Source organism: Lytechinus variegatus, chromosome 18 (genome assembly GCF_018143015.1).
Source record: "Lytechinus variegatus isolate NC3 chromosome 18, Lvar_3.0, whole genome shotgun sequence".
Classification (NCBI taxonomy): Eukaryota; Metazoa; Echinodermata; class Echinoidea; order Temnopleuroida; family Toxopneustidae; genus Lytechinus; species Lytechinus variegatus.
Window position 1 is genome coordinate 6,144,243 of NC_054757.1, and position 20,066 is coordinate 6,164,308.

A 20,066-nucleotide genomic window follows, 5' to 3' on the forward strand; every position below is an offset into this window, starting at 1 on the left:
GACATATAGAGATGATTTTTCTCAATAACTTACAATTTTTGTAAAAACATATTTTTAAAAGAAAAAACATTTCTTGGTTGCAAAAACATACTAAATACGCCTAAAACATACTGGTTGGCAGGTCTGTGTATGGCTTTTGTCATGATGGGCCCTCAATAAGTAACTCCAAGAAGAAAACTGACCATGACATCCATTCAGTTCCGGTTTAAGTTATCACACTAAAACCAAACCTCATTACTTCAGTCAGCTATAATTGTTTTTAATTTTGATTCTTTAACTATTTTCTGTCTCAATCTCTACACCTCCTTTCAATTCTTAAATTATAAGCACATTGTTGTTTTTAATGACACTTTTTTTCAAATATTCCATGTTAGTGAACTATGATTAATCAAAATAGTTTATTGGTTTACCCTTTTTTGTAGCGTAATTGTAAATCACTTTAGATTCACTTTATTATTTATAATTGTAATGAATACTGTTTGAATTACATACATTAAATTTTGACACCTTTTGCATTGCATGTACTAATGTAGGCAGAATAAATAAAATGATTGGAAATCTGTGAAAACTGTATTTGTGATAGACAGCGTTCTCGCCAGAAAAAAATTCACCCATGTCGGGGACTTGTGCTGCCACTCCTGGGGGTATGTGCGGTAGGGGGGTTCACCCCTCCCGCGCGGAGCGCGGAAGCGACGGCCTTTTTCATCAAATAGAGACGCTAAGCTGGACGCTAAGGAAGCCCCATTGTGGCGTATTTTTAAGCCCACACAAATGCACATAAATGCACAGATACTTGCCGTTCAGTCCAAAGAAAGAGAAGTGCAGCTTTCCAGCTTATGAATTGTAAATATTTTCGAGAAAAAAAAAAAAAATATCGGGCCCTGGTCGGACCAGACATGAGAAGTCAAAGGGCTTTGTCGTGTTTCTAGATTTAGGCTGGATCTGCAAAACATGTCCGCCGCTCCGTCGATCGTCTATATAGCGCGCGCGTATCGTGCATGCACCTAGTTGATCACCACTTGTCTTGCAATTATTTTGCGCGTGTTGTGCATGCAAGTTCTGTGCGTGCTGGCGAAAGTTCATTTTATATTCTCTACCGGCACCCCTGTCAATCACTAAACTCATGCGATCGTCTATACACTTGCGCGGCTTTGCGCCCTTATCTTCTGATTCTGAAAAGCAAAAAAGGAGAACGGACAACAACTGAAGTAGGCCTGAATACTCGAATAACCTAAAACCGTGATTTCCTGACAAGAGGCGATTTAATGTTTACATTGAATTGCAAAGGCAACGTTGAGGATTACACAGTATTAACCCATTCATGACAGAGGTCCACATTTTGTGGTTTGGTCTAATATCTTTTGATGCAAAGCCCTAAAAATCATACCAAATACATGAGCAGAAAGAGCAAAGAATTCTACACAAACTGGGCCCATTTTGGTTGCATTAATATTCGTTGTTTGATGCTGAAAATTTTTTAAAGGAAAATAAGCATTAAAATCCTTAAATTGGCAATGTGATAGAAAGTTTAAAATCACCGTTTTCCCCTGCAAATTGGCAACTTTTTGACTTCTCATAATTTCCGTCAATTTATATTCATTTCAGATACATGACGTTTTATAAGCAGCTGTCTCGAAAAATGTAGCATTAAAATAAAAATGTTGCTGTTGCTAATTTGAAGAATAAAGCTGATTAAATTAGGCTTTAACTAATTCCTGTCATGAATGGGTTAACGATATTTGCACGCTCGTACACATGTGCTATAAACCTGCAAACAAGCGCTCATCAAATTGGCAACAAAATAATGAAAATCAATCGATAACTTCAGTTACCCTTAATTCTGTAGCGATCTGTGCATACATGTACGGTATAGTATACAAAATGCGCATTCAACGAGCGTCAGTGCTAGCTAGGGCCCTGCACTGATATTCATTTGCAAGTGGTCTTAAGTTGGTGGGACTTCAGCGCAACCCGATAAATGAAGTTGATATCACTAAGATGAGTTCATGGAGAGTATTATTTTTTCTGTATATTTCCATTTAATTTTTCCACGCATGTCGCCACGCATGTTGGTGACATTTTATGCATGGTTCCACTTGGTCTCCATTTCCGCACGCATGGTGTTTGAACCATGCGTATTATACACTGGCGAGAACGCTGGTGATAGAAATAATCTGATATTTTAATGTTGTATGTACAGGAAAACCTATTAGAATTATTCCATGCTATCATTGTATAAATGTTCATGTCAACTGAATTAAGTTTATTCTTAAATTAATAATGATAATAATATGCCACATTTATATATCGCTTAATACAAATGCTTCTAAGCGCTGCATACTATTACCCCGCCTTTAGCATGGCTACCCTGATCGGGCGCATGTAACATTCAAGGAATTTCCCAGGACCAAAATCCAGTTGAAACCAATTAGAGCAAAACCAATTGAAACCAGTTGGCCAACTGGTTTCAATAGGGAAATTGGAACAACTGGTTCCAATTGAAAACCAGTTGCCAACTGATTCCAGTTAAAACCAATTGGGCAACTGGAACCAGTTGGCTATTGGTTTTAGTTGGTTTTCAATTGGTTCCAGTTGTTCCAATTTCCCTATTAAAACCATTTGAATCCAATTGGAGGCAACTGGTTTCAATTGGTTCCAGTTGAAACCAATTGGAGGCAACTGGTTTTCAACTGGAACCAGTTGAAACCAATTGGTTTCCAACTGGATCCAATTGGAACTTCCAGTTGGAATGAACTTAATTAGTTACAAATTAATTAGCATTTGCACTAACTATTGCTCATGCCAACACAGAAGCAGTGTTATTTGTCTATTAACACAAATTATGTAAAGGGCATTGATAAAATACAGACTTTCATATGTATATATTCATACTGGAGTTCTTCAAATATATGTATTTTTATTTGATGTAATTTGGTAACAATTAGTGGTTTACTAATTAACTTTGAATCTGTTTTAATTACAATCTATAACATTTATGAACATGGTTTTCACTGCTAAGTATTGGAAACACTTATCTGAAAAAAGTGTGGAACTTCAAATTGAAAAAAAATTAAATAGATACATTGTAAATTATGATGAATCTCATAAAACATTAATCTGTGCACACTGGCAGAAAATATGCAAATTAACTGGTTTCAATTGGATCCAGTTGGTACGTAACTGGAAAATTTCCAATTGGAAACCAATTGGAAATCATTTCCAGTTACCCGACTGGATCCAGTCAGGATTTCCAGTTACCCAACTGGTTCCAATTAGAATTCAGTTACCCATCTTTCCAGTTAGAAGTCATCTCCAGTTACCCAATTGGTTCCATTTAGGATTTCCAGTTACCCAACTGGTTCCAGTTAGGATTTCCAGTTGCTCAACTGGTTCCAGTTAGGATTTCCAATTACCCAACTGGTTCCAGTTAGAAACCATTTCCAGTTGAAACCAATTGAAAAAAATTGAAACCAGTTGGAAATCCAACTGGTTTCAATTGGATTTACTACATCTGGGTCGAGTGGCAAATGTAGATAAACTACTTGCCAAAGGACGCTAGTGCTGCGGTGGGAATTGAACACCGGACCTTGTGGTTCACAGTCCGGAGACTTATCCACTGAGCCACAATGCCTCTACCTCTATACATTCAAATTCAGATGTAAAAAAGTCTGGAGTAAATATAGAGAATTGATTCCTTACCTCAATTGTTATAATCACATCGGTGGTGCCATTCAAGGGAGGTGATCCACTATCCGTTGCCATTACCAACAATTCATAGGTTGCAGCTTCTGATTCACGATCTATACTTGCATTCCTAAATATCATCCCAGAGGCGGAGTCAATATCAAACTTTCCATCCTCATTCCCGCTCTCAATGGAGTAGGTCAAAATCCTGTTCACTTCATTGCTATCTGCATCTGTTGCCTGCAACCATAAGACAATATACAACGAGCGAATAGGCATGAGTGCGATGGTGCGAGATTTCACATGAGGTGAGTTGAATAGAGCGTCTCTTTCTTTCACCGAATGCGAAATCTTGCACTATTGCACAAATAAAAATATTTGCTATTTGTGTTATACAACGCCTCGGAATTTAGCAAAAATGTGAAGAAAGAAGAGTCTTTTTCCCTGTAGTAATCTATGAAAAGGGAGCAAAAATATTGAAAGCGAAAAGCAAAATCCCACAAGCACACATGAACTTGGGCAGCATTGACCATAAAGCCAGCAGACTTATACGCAGATTACACCTTCATTTTTACTGAGCACAACAAAGTAAATCATATTGTGAAGTCACCTAAAGCCGTACAACAGCACATTTTGGATGGTACGTAATGGTATGCAACGGTACAAATGTTTGACATTCAGCCTCCCATTTGCTCGCGTACAACAATTTAAGTAGACGTTATACAATACATTACATCAAACACAGTGGCCCACATTCAGAAGTCTGTTTTAACTTAAAGGAGCACTTCTGTGCTAACATTGAGGGAATCCAAACATACAAAAATGTTGCTTAAACTGTAGATTCCATGTTTACTGCATTTCTTTTTTTTATGCTTGGTGAAGAAATCAACTATGTCTTATTTAGAAATACATGTACTAACAAATATTAAATATAGATTATAAAATATTTACATCACGCTAAGCTTCTGTTGTAAGACCTGTATATATAAGAAGAATTGTAGGAGCAATTACATTCACTTATTTAGTTGGTTATTTCCTCTGAAAGGATATTCATAGCATAGAATGATTAAGAATGTTCCAGTACAGCTTTGTTAGACATGAGTAATCTTTGGGTACTCATTATTATTTCTGGAATTTGCAAACAATAGAGAATGTAGACAATAGGCAGCAACACAAAGAGATTCCTAGTGGTAGTGAAAATGAACAATAGGATTAGCTATTTTGTTCACAATTGTTAAATTCACTGAGGTCATTCAAGAGTCTTCTGGAATTTGATTGCTCCTTAAAGGGGAATGTTCTTTTTGTACACAATACTAAGGTTCCAGAATAGTGAATAATTCATATATAAGCTGGCAGTTTCTTCAAGGAAAACATCAGATCAGAAATCAGAGTTTCAGAACTCAGACTTTATGTCAGAGCATATTTTATTTCCACCTGAAATACAACATTTATCTTCTGTGGAATTATTTGCATGCCATCAATGAACTGTTTGCAGATACTGTGAGAGAGGAATTCTCAGTTCTCATTGAGATCATCAAGCTGTTTTAATTAACGCTTTTCAACCCATGGATTGCTGAAATTGACTTTTTAATCATCATCAACATCATCTTCACAGACATTTGAACTTGTTACAGTGACTCTTGTTATTCATTATGCTTCAACATCAATTTAATCATCGCCAGCATTGTGGACATTTATTTAAGGAACTTTTGCCAGCCAACCTGGATATTATCATTTGGAATAAATTCAGAACTGTCACTTCAAGAGATGTAAGATAAATATTTATTTATGCTTTGTTAGTTTATGATTGTTATATTTCCTGTAATAAAAAAAGGAAATCAAGTTTAACAAACCACAGGAATACATCCTGGTTTAGAGTAATTTACTTCATATCGCATTCAACTCACCACAACCTGCAGAATTTGCAGCTCTTGTTGCTCCAAGTCATCTAAATTATATTCAGGAATGGTAACAGAGTAGTCTTCTGACTGAAAGTCAGGAGCTTCATCGTTCATGTCAGTTACGGTAACATTCAGAAGAGCTGTGGACACCCTGTCTCCATCACTGACCACACATGTTAGGAAATAGACACTCAATAGCTCAGCATCAAATTCAGCATCTGCAGATACAGTGATGTTTCCATAGGATCGATCTATGGCAAACCACCTGCAAGAGGGATTTTACAAGACTTATAATTAGTTACAAGCTACAATTAAAAGCTACTGAAATTGAGAAATTGTGATATGAAATGTACATTTTCACTAATTTGTATTATGCCTGAGTTTAATCATTCCATGGTTAAGTACTTTGAAAGCCTTATTAAAATAGCTATATCAATACAACATATTATCATCATATAGAATTAGAAAACCCAAATAAAAGACAGCAACATCCATCACAAAATAAGAATATATTCTTATAAATAGAGGACAAACTTATAATTACAACCAGCAATAAGTAGACTGAAGTGTATGTCTCAGAACATCATTACATCGATCAAACCCCCATGTGGAGAAAGACCGCAGTTCAGATTGCAAACTGCAGTTCTTTACCCCAATTTTCATTTGAAAATCTCAATAACATTTCCAAGCCCCGATAAACCCTTCTTGTCCAGGTAATCCCCATTGTCTCAATTTCACCTCCACAGGCCAGTAAATGAGCATTAAGCTAAGGACGAAATGATAAACAACAGCTGTGCTATTACGTAAGACTTCTCTGCCTCTAGTAGGACCTTCAGAATGAAATTATTGTATTTGATATTTAATCACGTTTTCAAAGACATATTGTATTCAGAAATCCAATGTTAGTCCATTTTCAATTTCGAACGAAGAAAATTGACCTCGAAATACAGAAAGTAAGTAAATAAAATGGCGGCCGCGATGATCCGCGCTCGGGCAAGAAACAGGTGTTTTGATACTTAAACTTGGGGCAGTGGGTTTGTCGTACTTGGAGCAGGGAAGTGTTACATAACACTTCCCTGCTTGGAGAAGAGAATTGGGGTATAGTGTTCTCAAATGGAGGTTTTAGTCATGATTGAGTTATCACACCCTGTATCTTGCTGTTATAACAGAAGAAATGACACTTACTCGTTATTGTAGCCTAGAAGTTCATACTCCAAAACAGAATCTATATCAGCATCTGTAGCCTAAAACAAGAAAATGAAACATAATAAGTAATAAACTTCAAATGGTTTAAGAAATTTCTAACATCTCATCAGTTTTATAGTTTGCATTAACACACTTAATGAAATATCTTAGCCCTAGTGCCCAATTCATATCTATAATCATGATCGGAAAATAATATAGAAAGAATATTTTAATGATATTGCTGCAGATGTTGAAAAGGTTCAAAGTTTTTATTCTAGAACTATATGCTCAAAAAAGCTAAAACACAAACGATTTAAAATGTAGCCATCTTAAATAAGCTTAAAGGACAAGTCCACCCCAACAAAAAATTGATTGGAATAAAAAGAGAAAATTTCAACGAGCACAACACTGAAAATTTCATCAAAATCAGATGTAAAATAAGAAAGTTATGGCATTTTAAAGTTTCGCTTATTTTCAACAAAATAGTTATATGAACAAGCCAGTTACGTCCAAATGAGAGAGTTGATGACATCACTCACTCATTATTTCTTTTGTATTTTATTATATAAAATATGAAATATTTTGATTTTCTCGTCATTGTCATGTAAAATGAAGTTTCATTCCTCCCTAAACAAGTGGAATTCCATTATTTTAACATTTTGTGCTTCAGGCAAGGAGGTCCTAATTGTCAAATTTGTAAAATTGAAATATTGTTTAATTCAAACAATATAAAACAAAAGAAATAGTGAGTGACATCATCAATTCTCTCATTTGGATGTAACTGGCTCGTTCATATAACTATTTTGTTGAAAATAAGCGAAACTTTGAAATGTCATAACTTTCTTATTTTACATCCGATTTTGATGAAATTTCAGCATTGTGCTTGCCTGACTTTTCTCTATTGATTCAAATCAACATTTTTCTGAGGTGGACTTGACCTTTAAGATAGGAGTCCACTAGGCATGCAGTGACTCAAACTCCTTCCCAACTGGCACATGGTGGCACGTAATGGCGCCTAAAATTAAGTTGGTGGCGTTACGTGCCACCATGCACCAGTTAGGAGGCAGTTTGAGCCACTGCATGCCACTAGGCCCCTTATTGGCAACATTATAGGCGCCACAGCCACTTTGCAGTGGCGCCAACTGGCACGTTCTATAGCCCAGTGGACTCCTAGCACTAAATGCCTGAATGGTAGATATTTTCATTAAGACATTGATAATCATGGAGATAATATTCATTATTTGCTTCTGAAGAAGACAGTTTTTAGACCTTTCAACATACAGAGATGGTTTCTGTATGAAGAAATAGGGGACCTGATACATGCATTCCTAATATGATTGGTCTATTAACTTTATTAGGAAAAACAGGAAAATCATAGTATTTTGAGAGCTCAGATTGGCCCAAATGCATATTTCCTCCAAATTAAGAATGGTTGAGAAGTAGCAGATAAACTCATAGCCTTTAAAATGAAGCTAATCAAGGTACACTCCTTAAATTGGCAAGACAATCATAAACAATAAAATTGCTATTAAAATCCATGAATATTATGATTCATCTAGTAATCTTAAAATATTAAACAATTATTAATCTTTTACTGAAAATTTGTGAAAATTGTAAAGTTAAAATTCACAATTCTCTGTTGTTGCAACATTTCACTAACCACTGTTGGCTTCATCAGGCAAACAAAATCTTTTTATAATGCAAATCGGCAACAATAAAGATAAATGAAAGTAGTTGCAGTAAACAATGATTTCACGAGAAAGTCTTGTAAAACCAGGCTTATTTGTCATCGAGGATCTAGATCTGGTAAACTGAACTTTGTGAAATCTTGAAATCTACGCTGAAAGATTTTCATACTGAAGATCACCACCACAAATAAGTGCACGTGGGACAGTGTATTATTATTATTGCTTGAATGTCGGCCCGGCTACGCTTGACCCGAATTCCGTGCTTATTTGCTAATTTCTCAGCAATTACACAATTTCTTCCAGAATCCTTTTGCACATATTTTTTATTTATACAAACAGACACTTTGGTGATCATTTGATTGGATTCTGTACGAACTCATTTTGAAATCGTTACAACTGGCATTTATCTTCAAATGAACATTTAATAATTGCAATTAATTCTGACTATGTCACATACATATTTGAGTTTTTTTTAATTCAAACTAGGATGGGATATGGACTCCAAGATCTTGAAGGATAGTGTCTAAAACAAATGGAGAAAGTCATGTCACTATCATACCTTCAGCTGGATAACAAAGGTGCCCTCAGGGGAGTTCTCTGGTAAGGCTACATCATACTGATCTGTACTGAATGTCGGAGTGTTGTCATTGATGTTTGTCAAGTACACTACAGCTGTGATAACACTGGAGTTCAGAGTCTCAGAGTCTGAAGCTCTTATCTGAAAAAAATTAATAAAATTTCAAAATTGGAATTAAAACTATAATCCTCCCAGGAATTAGACAATTGAATGTATAGAAGTCTAGAACAATTCGATGGGGCAATTCTGTAAAGTATGTCTGTCCACTCGATTGCAATAGCTCAGTCGGTAATGCGGGGAGTATGGATTCCAGTGACCTGACCTGGGTTCGATTCCCACTTGGTGCACTACCGGTCTTTGGTAAGGCATTTATCCTCACTACCAAGTCCCTCGGAGGGGACCTTGTAAGCTGTCGGTCCTCTGGTTGCCTGCTTACACGCGTTAAAGCTTTCTTACCAATCAAGTAAAAAATCACCACCAATCACCACCATCACTCTTCATGAAGGCCATGTATGGCCTTCATGAAGAGAATTGTCTGTGTTCTAGTTCACATAGCATTTCACATTTTCATGCAAGTATATGGTACGAATTGATAGTTGGGCATACAAACAGTTGATTATATTATGAAATTACCCAATGATTATTAATCAAACTCGGTGCACTATTTTGGCAAATTACCTAAGCCCTCGTAATGGTTGAAATACTAATTTGACTATGAACTATTGTGCAAATATGAAGTAAATATAGTTGCTTGTACCAACATGTGCTCCCTGAAATTAAAGCAAAAATGAGACTTTTGACAAATTTTCTAAAAATGTTACCAACTTTGAATAAGGAGGGCACTACAGTGAGGTCACATGGTCATCCTGAATTGATAAAAGGCATTATTTTTCTTCACTCAGAAATTAAACCCTACAGGTTTCAAATACCTAATTAACAACCAAAAGGCAAACAATATTTATTGTTTCAGGTGATGAATGAGATTTTGTATGGTATTATTCGTTGTGATGCAGTTAGATGTTCCGTTGTGATTAACAGTCGGCATTTGGAGGTCGTGAAGTTCAACCACCTCCGAGCGCGAACAAATCGACTTCACCTATCAGCTATCAATTCTTTTCCCCGTTACTGGGATGAATTGCTGGTAAGTTTGCGCTCTGGGGTGGTTGTTAACTCACTTATTTCGTGGACGAATGAGCTAAGGAACAATTTTATGCTTACCCAGTAATGAATGACCATATTCATCTTTGCAGGAGTTTATCATTTATTTAAACAGCTAATTTTGTAATAGTTGTAATAATTGCAAATAAGTAATGACCATTTTATAGTCTTAGATCCTTTTTACGTTGAAGTTCACAGTTCATATATTTGTTGTTTTCTTTGATGTTTTGTGATATATCTATAATTCGTGGACCGGGCCGCGGAGGATACTGTTTGTTGCTGTGCAGAGTTTGTAAGTCGATGTGCTGACTGCTGAGTATTATTGGCAAAATACCCCGTGGTAGCGGATGGTTCTCCTTGATCATATTATTGTGATTATGGGATAATTTAGGTATACTTATAATTAACTCACAGGATTCTGTTATCATGGCTGTCATCCTTGCTATTTTTACATTTTCGTAATGACTATTTTATTTATAAATTTAAGTTCATTAATATTGATATTCTAAGTTAACATGAAGTGATATCAAGTAGACCTATGTTATTCTATTATAATTGATCTTAAACCTTCTTGTTCATACTTACACTTTTATCTGAAACCTAAATCTCCAATTCCTGACAAAAGAGGGTGCCCTACTTGTATTTGTCTGGCAAAATTCTGGAAAAGCCAGAAAGTTTGTATTCATACACATATTTAAATGAAAGAATATCTAAAGTTGATATCAAATGAGGACATATTTGGCTTACATTCTCAAAAGAGATTTTGCATGTACATGTACCATGTTACAAGAACATGGTTTATGCAGATTTGTGTACTTAATAACACCTATTCTATCAAGTAAGAAAAGTCCAATTATAAATGTGGAATTTTGGCAAAGGGCGCATAATTGAAGTGTGATACACCTACGTTGTCTCATGGTTTTTTTTACCATGGTAAAATCAAAACACCTTTTGAGAATACGTTTCATTAGGTTTTTCATGAAGCTGATCTTAAAATTACACATGATTTTAAAAACTACGGGCATCCAGTAATAATGATAATGATAATAGCTGGATTTATAAAGCGCTTTTTGCCAGAGGATACAAAGTGCTGCTATTATTACCCCGGCTTTAGCTCGAGCTACCATCACCGGCGCTCAGTGCATGCAAGGAATTACTCCTGCCGGGTAACCATTCACCTCACATGGGTCGAGTGCAGCACAGTGTGGATAAATTTCTTACTGAAGGAAAATACGCCATGACTGAAGGAAAATACGCCATGGCTATGATTTAAACACACAAACCTCTGTTTCAAAGGCGAGAGTCAGAACCACAAGACCACGACGCGCCCACTATAATCCAGTACAAAGTGCAAATATATTTTCTATCAATCTTCTTTGGATTGTTCAAAACAATTTGCTTTGCACTAAATAAATGTGCTTTTAAGATATTTATGCAATACCAAATGAGTATGTTACAATAAGAATAAGATGGATATCAGAATGAATGTTAGACCCATATGTTTTGCAAAACCTAGATAAATGTTTACACTCATGTGGAATTTTTCAAGCAGCTCTATGAAATACAACAAGAGAATTCCTATCCAAACAGAGGCCAAGTCTCTTTAAAGTTTCCTTTGGACAAACTAATTTCGTTTTTTATCCTGAATGGTAGCAAGTACCTACAGCAGCATTTCTCAACTTTTTTTACTCGAGGACCACTTTGACTCTCAGATTTTTTCGAGGCCCACCTACCAAAATTTTAAGAAAACATCTATTTAGATGAAAAAATGTTTCGTGAAATTTGAGCACAAAGCTCTGAATCACATTAAAAACAAAAATATTTTGAGAACTAATCTGCATTCGCAAATGTCCAGTAAATGGGCAACAATTGCATTAGAACCATCTTGTTGTGAATGTGCATGCTATGCAACATGCATGGTACCTAACCGTGCTTTAGTTTTTGTTTTACCCGCATAGACTGATCGGACATACCATGTTCAGACAGGTTTGTGAAATATACTATAGGTTTTTTTCCTACCCCCCCGGGGGGGGCTTCTTGCGGTCCACCTGAGAGAGCTTCGCAGCCCACCGTTTGAGAAGCCCTGACATACAGAACATAATTAGAAAGAGAAAAATGAACTGAAAAATACCCCATGCCAATGTAGATGTCTGTACCAGTAACATTGATGATAATCATACTTAAAGCATACTCACCTGGAATGTAAAGTTGGAAATCCTTTCGAAGTCCAATGCGGATGAATTATCGACCCTAATGTCAACCACCCCACTGTTGAAAATGGTATCTGATGCTAGATAGAATACATCTTCATCATCTTCAAGCGATAGAGCGATTTTCCCCGAATCTCCCTGCAATGTAGATAAATATGATATGTCTAGAAATACTAGTTACATGTCAAATATGATAATACTACTAATAATAAAAAATTATAGCGTTTATGAGGCGCCAATTTATCTAGTTTCCTATTCAATGGCGCACTATATATTACCCAAGCTGTAGCTCCAGCTGCTAAAGGCGCTTGGTACATTCAAGGAATTAATCCTGCCAGGTACCCATTCACCTCACCTGGGTTGAGTCCAGCACAATGTGGATAAATTTCTTGCAGAATGAAAACACGCCCTTGCTGAGATTCAAACCCACGTCCTTCTCATTGAAAGACAAGATTCGTAACCATTAGACCACGACACCTCCAAGTCAGAAAATGTCAGAAATACTGCACTTAAATGTCCAGCTGGTAAACAGAGGCATATAAACATCCAATCTAGTTTTAAAGATAAATTCCAGAATCCAATGAAATGACCACAAAAGTGTCTGTTTCTATAAATAAAAAATATGTGCCAAAGGATCTTGGAAGAAATTGTGTAATCGCTGAGAAATAAGCAAATAAGCACAGGTTTCGGGTCAGGCCAACATTCAAAGCAATAATATCCCATGTGCGCTTATCTGTGTTGGTGATCTTCAGTGTGAACAATTTTCAGCGTAGATTTCAAGATTTCACAAAGTTGAGTCTACGTAACTATACCAGATCTAGATCCTCGATGATAAAGTGACGATTAAGCCTGGTTTTACAGACTTTCTCATGAAATCATTGTTCACTGCAACTACTTTCATTTATCTTTAAAGGGAATTTGATTAGAAAAGACGACAGAACAGGAAGGGGGTCTCGCACATTCCTCAAATAAAATAATAATTTTGCCATTTGAAAACTTTCTCATATAAAGGAAGAAAGGAATATCTTCTTGTGTATATACATGTTATAGCATATGGATAGCAGCTGTGCATACTGAATACCTCAAAAGACAGAGCAAACATAAGTACCTGCTACACTTCAATTGAAAATGTATAAATATAGAGTACAGTCTGTATGCATACATGTATAAGTGCAACCCCTATAAGGAATTATCATCCGTGAAAACTTACTCAATGATAATAACCACAGATAGATTAAAAGCACTGATAGGGCAGGTCTCTGTCACAAATTCAAGAACTATGAATCGTTCTCGTATATTTATAACATGATGACAATTGCATGAATTCTCAACATTTATTTTCATGAATGCTTAAAATGGACCTACTTTTCACCGCTGCTCAAATATCTCAAGCATTATTGTGAGGCTCTGAATATTTGAAGGTAAGGAGCATCTTATTCCATTTGCGTCAGGATATACATTATATAAGTACAGAAAATCACAATTTCTTAAATAACTAGGTGGGGCAATAATGTACTCTTAGAGCAAATAGTCATAAAATAATCTGAACAGTTGTGAATTCTGGGAAGTATATATATAACCACTGAAGAAAAGAAAAGCTTACTGAATCAAGATCAAAAGCCTCCAGACCAAAATCAAGTTGAGTTCCAGGTGGAGAGCGTTCAGGGATGGTTGTGCCGATTGGTCCGTCTTGGTTAAATGTAGGAATGTTATCATTAACATCAGAAAGACGAATGTAGATTGATGTGTTTGTATTAATCTGTGCAAATGACTGGTCGGAATTGTCATCTTCAATTGCCTGCAGAGAAGAAATATAGTTTGCTCATTTTTTTTCAATGATCCACAATTATGATGATCCAGCTTTTTTTAAGGACAAGTCCACCCGAATAAAAAGTTGATTTGAATAAAAATAAAAACATCCAAGAAGCATTACGCTGAAAATTTCATTAGAATCGAATGTAACATAAGAAAGTTATAACATTTTAAAGTTTCGCTTAATTTAAAAAAACAGTTATATGTACATCTCGGTCGGTATGCAAATGAGGAGACTGATGACATCATCCACTCACTATTTCTTTTGTATTTTATTATATGAGATGTGAAATATTCTAATTTTCTCCTCATTGACAAGTGAAACGATTAATTCCTCTCTGAAATGTGGAATTTGCATTAATTGTCTAATACTATATGGTTCAATCAAGTTGGACCTTATTTTCAAATCTGTAAAAAGTGAAATATTGTATAATTCAAACAATAAAAACAAAAGATATAGTGAGTGAGGGACATCATCGACTGTCTCATTTGCATGTCACTGAGTTATGCATATCATTGTTTTGTGAAAAATAAGCGAAAATTCAAAATGTCATAACTTTCTTATTTTACATCAGATTTTGATGAAATTTTCAATGTTATGCTAGTTTGATTTTTCTCTATTTATTTAAATCAACATTTTTTGGGGTGGACTTGACCTTTAATGATCAGTATAAACAGTTCATTGATTGAAAGTGAAATTTTTACATTGAGAAGATATAATATACAACACAGGCAGATCAATTGGGGCCCAGTTCTTTAAATCTGTAATCATTTTCTTCTTTTCATCTTGTCAGATTTTCTTAAGCTGAATATGTTCTTTTTTTATAGTGATAACTTTTTTTAATTTGTTTGTTCATTTTTTTTATTTTTTTGTTTGTTTGCTTTTTTTTTGGGGGGGGTCTGGTCAATGTTTTTTTCAAAAACCATTCCTTTCACTATTTCTTGCCATTTACATGTAAGACATTTCTCTTTCAAATCTTTTTACCCACAGCTTCATGAACCAGGAGTACAGAGAGATTGAATATGACATTACCTGAACGATCAGGGTATAAAGTTGAGTTATTGGTTCCGTCTCACGATCTAGTTCCTTCTCTACCACAATTTCTCCATTTGTTCGCACAGAAAATGTGCCATCAGCTAATATAAGAACAGAAGTGAGTAGAGATTGTTTACTTTTGTCACAATGCCAATATCCCATATTTATGATGAAATACTTATAAATAGCATTTCTAGTAAAAAAAAATACTCCACTTTGGAAAATTTATGTTGGTCAAGGTTAAAAGAAAATTAACAGAGAGGAAGAATGAAAAATTTATTCTAAAAAAGAAGTTGAAAGTTGTGCTCAAGATGCATTCGTTAAACCGTTCGCAAGGAAGAGAACGTGGACAAGATAATCATGAGAAGCAAGGCTAAAAACAACATCTCTTGATATATGCACTTAAAGCAGAATTACAATCATATCACAGAACAAATGAAGACCAATCAAAAAATGTTGGCAGGGCACAAACAAACAACACTAGTAGGAATGAATAGGTAGGGATAGAAATGCTGGTACTTCAACATGCAAAAGGCAACAAAGAATTGTAGAAAACATGATGGAGGGCCCTGTTGCCTAAAAGTTTAATGGTAACTTTCATGGAATCCTTGAATTTGATTGGCTATTGATCATCATTACCATGGTAGTTACCATAGGATAGCAAAGATACCATAATAGTAACTTTTATGTTACGGGGCCCAGGAGGTAGACCAAAAATCAAAGAATGTCAAAATTTGGAGTGGACTGTAACTAAAACCTTCCCTTTCATATGGTGTACCATAAGGATCTGTTGTTGGCCCGATAATATTTTTTTATCTACCTTCAGCTAACCAGTACAATAACAAGAAAGCATTATTATTGCTACGATAATTCATTCAGCCATTTGCTTCTATACCCTACCTTGGGTGCAATTGCTGATGCCAAGTGAATTTATTTATCTATGTCATATTGTCATACTGTATGTACATGTACTTGTATATTCATTTATATCTTTGTAATGATTTCTTTTACTGTTAAATTTACTTGAGTTGAATGAAAATAAACCAAACTGAAAGGAAACTGAAACAAACTGAAAAAAAAAGAAAAATTTAGAATCCTGAGGGTATTCATGAAATGAAATGTTGGATGGATTCAAATGATCTTCAAATCAATGAATAAATAATGACTTGTGCACTAAAGACCATGATTTTACTAATATAATTATAACTACAAATAAATGCAGATAAATCCTCACATTATTAATGGGTATACATGTATGTACATAATAAGGCTACCATGAAAACACTATGGATGCTAAGTAATCTAAACAATATATTGGGTCACAGGAAATGTTAACAGAGAGGCCTTCAAATTCAAAATGGAGATGGAACAATGAATGTCGTACCGTAAGGCAGTGATTACAGCTTCACAATCGGGTTTGATCCTACACAATGTACATAGTACAACCTTTGAATTTCTTGCCAACTACCCAAACCTACAAATGATCCTCACGCCACAATAAAGGATCCGAGTCCTTACCATCATCAATCAAAGTGTAATTTATTGTGTTCCTCGGGTTCACACCAAGATCTCCATCGTTGGCAACAACTGTTAGAACGACATGACCCTGCATGGCAAATATTCATACAAATCATTTTCAATTGAGTGCAAATAAAAATACATAAATAACATGAAGAACAAAGGTGTAATCCAATCCATATCAGACAATATGCTAAAGCCAGATAAACCCGATTCACAAAATGTTATAAAAAAAGAAAGGTTGGCAATAGAATTTTGAGATAATTAGCATCATTAGATTACGAAACAAGGAAAAGGAAGCAGATCTCAATGTATGAATGTAAAAAAAAAATAATGACTAAAGTTAGTAAAATTTCAACCTTGCCAAAGTCAAACTTGCATAAGTCCAATAATCACCAGAGTCAAAGGTCTCTTAAGTAGTCCTCTTTTCAATAATTCTCAACTTGATAATAGTGTAGTACGGGGTTCTTATCAATTCTCATTCCTAGCACTCTTCATGCACACAGACAGCCCAGCAGACAAGACATGCTATCATGTTCAGAACTTACTGGCCAACTCCCAGCTTTTAATGTACAGAAGCCTTGTTGCATTCTAGCAACATTCCATTCAAATTATTTTAAAGCATATCAATATTCATTTAAATGCAAATCAATAGAACAAAGTATAACTGAATATTCATATATACAAACAAAAGATATTCAAACTATATGCAAATTATTATCCAGGCTTGAGTGCATCAACTATAACCAATCAGGAGAGAGGTGGAAGGAAAGGGAGAGGGAGAGAGAGAGAGGAGTGAAGAAAGCTGTATGGAGGATGGTGGAGTGAATAAATACAAAAGAACCTTGTGTGAGGATGAAAAGGGTGAATATAAATGAGGGGTGTTCTATTACAAAAAAGGGATGATTCATGACTAAGAGTGGAAAGAAATAAAAGTGGAAAGAAATAAAAGTACAAAATCAATCCCTACAAACTAGACTTTCCTTCACAAATAAAATGTCCTCATTTTATAATTTGAAATATCTTGTAGTTATCTATCTTCGAAAATTTACTAAACATCAGAACTGTTAAAAATGTACCATCGTTTTGTAATAATTGGAAAATGACTATCAAGCAACAAATATATATATATATATATATATATATATATATATATATATATCCTTTTCACTAATAATAAATTGTCATTAGTCGCTATAAAACAATGGAATTTAACAAATGGAGTACTTTCATAAATATAAACATATCTAAAGTGATTGACTTGTATCAACCATACTATCCATACACCTGGATGGAACTATTCTTTTCTTTTTTTTTAAACAGATGATACAACTTTAAGATCTATTAAGAAAATTACCTTTTATATTTTCCTTTGTTATTTTTTTGTTTCATAAAAGAATAAAACAATTTTTCTTTTTTCGAGCACCATTTCTGTGTTTTCTTCTCTTTTTTTTTTGTATAAAATATATAAAATTTCATCAACGTAAACAACCTTTTTTTTTAAACAAGATCATGTCTGTACCAAATATGAAATGAAATCAATAAATAGGTATGAAGAATCTGAAAATTTTGAATTCTCCAAAGTTACATGAATGATTTCAGATCTCCATGATTTTATCATTTAGACACTATTATCAAGTGCAAAAATTACTCTTTTTTGTTAACATGTATTAAACCATTAATATTGAATTTCAATAATTATCAAAACTTTTAAATAGCTATGTCCTATGAGTTATCCTTGTACTCAATAAGTAAACTGATTAATTTTTCACTTTTTTTTTTGTACCAACTATCCTGCTATACGCAATCACTAAAATGAGATAAATCATTATCATCACTATCCAAACATATTTTATACTGAAATATGTGATTGTACCAATAAATCTGAAATATAATCACAAAATTATTTCATTTTTTTTTTAAAATGATTTTTTTTTTGAAACACATATCGATTTGATCAAAGTAGTACCTTTTGTGCAGGATTAAAATCAACTCAATAATATCTTTAAGTTTTAGATATTCAGCATCACATATCACATTGAAGTATACTTAAATACCTTATATTCTGAAAGGAATTCTTTTCCTCTTGGTTCACGTTTGGAAAAAAAAAACCTACATGTACCAAAATAGTAATCTTTTTCCTATAAAGATAAATTTACAATTATCATAAATTATTTCAACTGACAATATAAACAGAGTGATGTCTGTCTTGGAATAATCTCTTAGTTTTGCATAAATAAGTATGAATAACAGTATATGAAAACAATATCATTACTTTTTGTGTCAAAGATTTTTGGTTTCAATAGCATTTCTATCTATCCTTTTTATATGCTATCATGTTAAAAAAATGTTTGACTTGCAATTTTTTTTTTGGACATAGAAATAACAGTATTTTGCTCAATTTTCCTGTCTACAAACTTTACATGTTAATAGTCAATCAGTCAGATGAAAGATAAACCTAGTACATGTATGATTTTCAAATTAATATTCTGATACTCTTAACTTGTACATCAATGATTGATGTTCAAATGCTGTCCATATTTAAAAAAAAAAACTCATTTTCTGTTTCAAAATGACTAATCCATATGATTTAAAGTTCATTCAAATTCATTTATCCGTGTGTTGAAAAAAATAGTCAGTTCAAATTTCTTATGTTTGGACTTGCAGATCAATGAAATTTGAGTCTGTTCAATATCGGATCATGAAGAATCAGTTTGCATGTGACGAATCGTTCACTCTTCTAAATATTAATCTTGGTTCGTAGATGTCTCTGTCCGATATAATAGTTCAATACAAAATATTCACTTTTCATGTTTAAGTCAGTATCTGACGCGTCCATTGTAGTGTTCGGTTTTCTCTTCTTTTTGGATAAAGATGTCAAATTTGAATTTATTAAATGTTCAGATCTTTCCTTCGGGAAGTAATCTAAAATTAACATTGACGATCATAACATCTTCAGTTCTATGAATTACAAAATGTCTCACTTCCAGGAAGAGTCATAATTGATAATCGCTATACTTCTTTGGTTTATGTATAGAACGGCCTGAACGAGTTCGTGAAGTTCGTGAAGTCGAAGAGGGATCTTCTCGCATACGAGTTACACGCTGGCTCACAGATTCATCAGTTGATGGTTGAGGAGGGCGTTCTCGGTTGGTGACCTCCAGGTTGTCACCTTGGTTCTCTCTAAAGGGTCCTGGTATATTGGATTGGTCAGGAGAGTTTACTTGTCGTCCTTGAGAATTAACCTGGTTTGGTTCCAAAGTTTGAATGGATTGGTTAGCCTGCTGTTGTAGAGAC

At 34.5% G+C, this 20,066-nt stretch overlaps 1 protein-coding gene across 1 annotated transcript in view; it reads right to left on the reverse strand.

The window, feature by feature from the left end:
* The window catches only part of LOC121432158 (cadherin-23-like), a 63,770-nt gene that overhangs the window by 23,397 nt on the left and 20,307 nt on the right, over positions 1-20,066 (reverse strand). Inside the window, exons 10-17 of the mRNA XM_041630015.1 lie at positions 16,770-16,857; positions 15,249-15,352; positions 14,007-14,201; positions 12,389-12,541; positions 9,018-9,176; positions 6,771-6,829; positions 5,592-5,850; positions 3,700-3,924 (exon numbers count right to left, since the gene is read on the reverse strand). Of these exons, the coding sequence (XP_041485949.1) occupies positions 3,700-3,924; positions 5,592-5,850; positions 6,771-6,829; positions 9,018-9,176; positions 12,389-12,541; positions 14,007-14,201; positions 15,249-15,352; positions 16,770-16,857 (1,242 nt within the window). The remainder of the gene's footprint in view (positions 1-3,699; positions 3,925-5,591; positions 5,851-6,770; positions 6,830-9,017; positions 9,177-12,388; positions 12,542-14,006; positions 14,202-15,248; positions 15,353-16,769; positions 16,858-20,066) is intronic.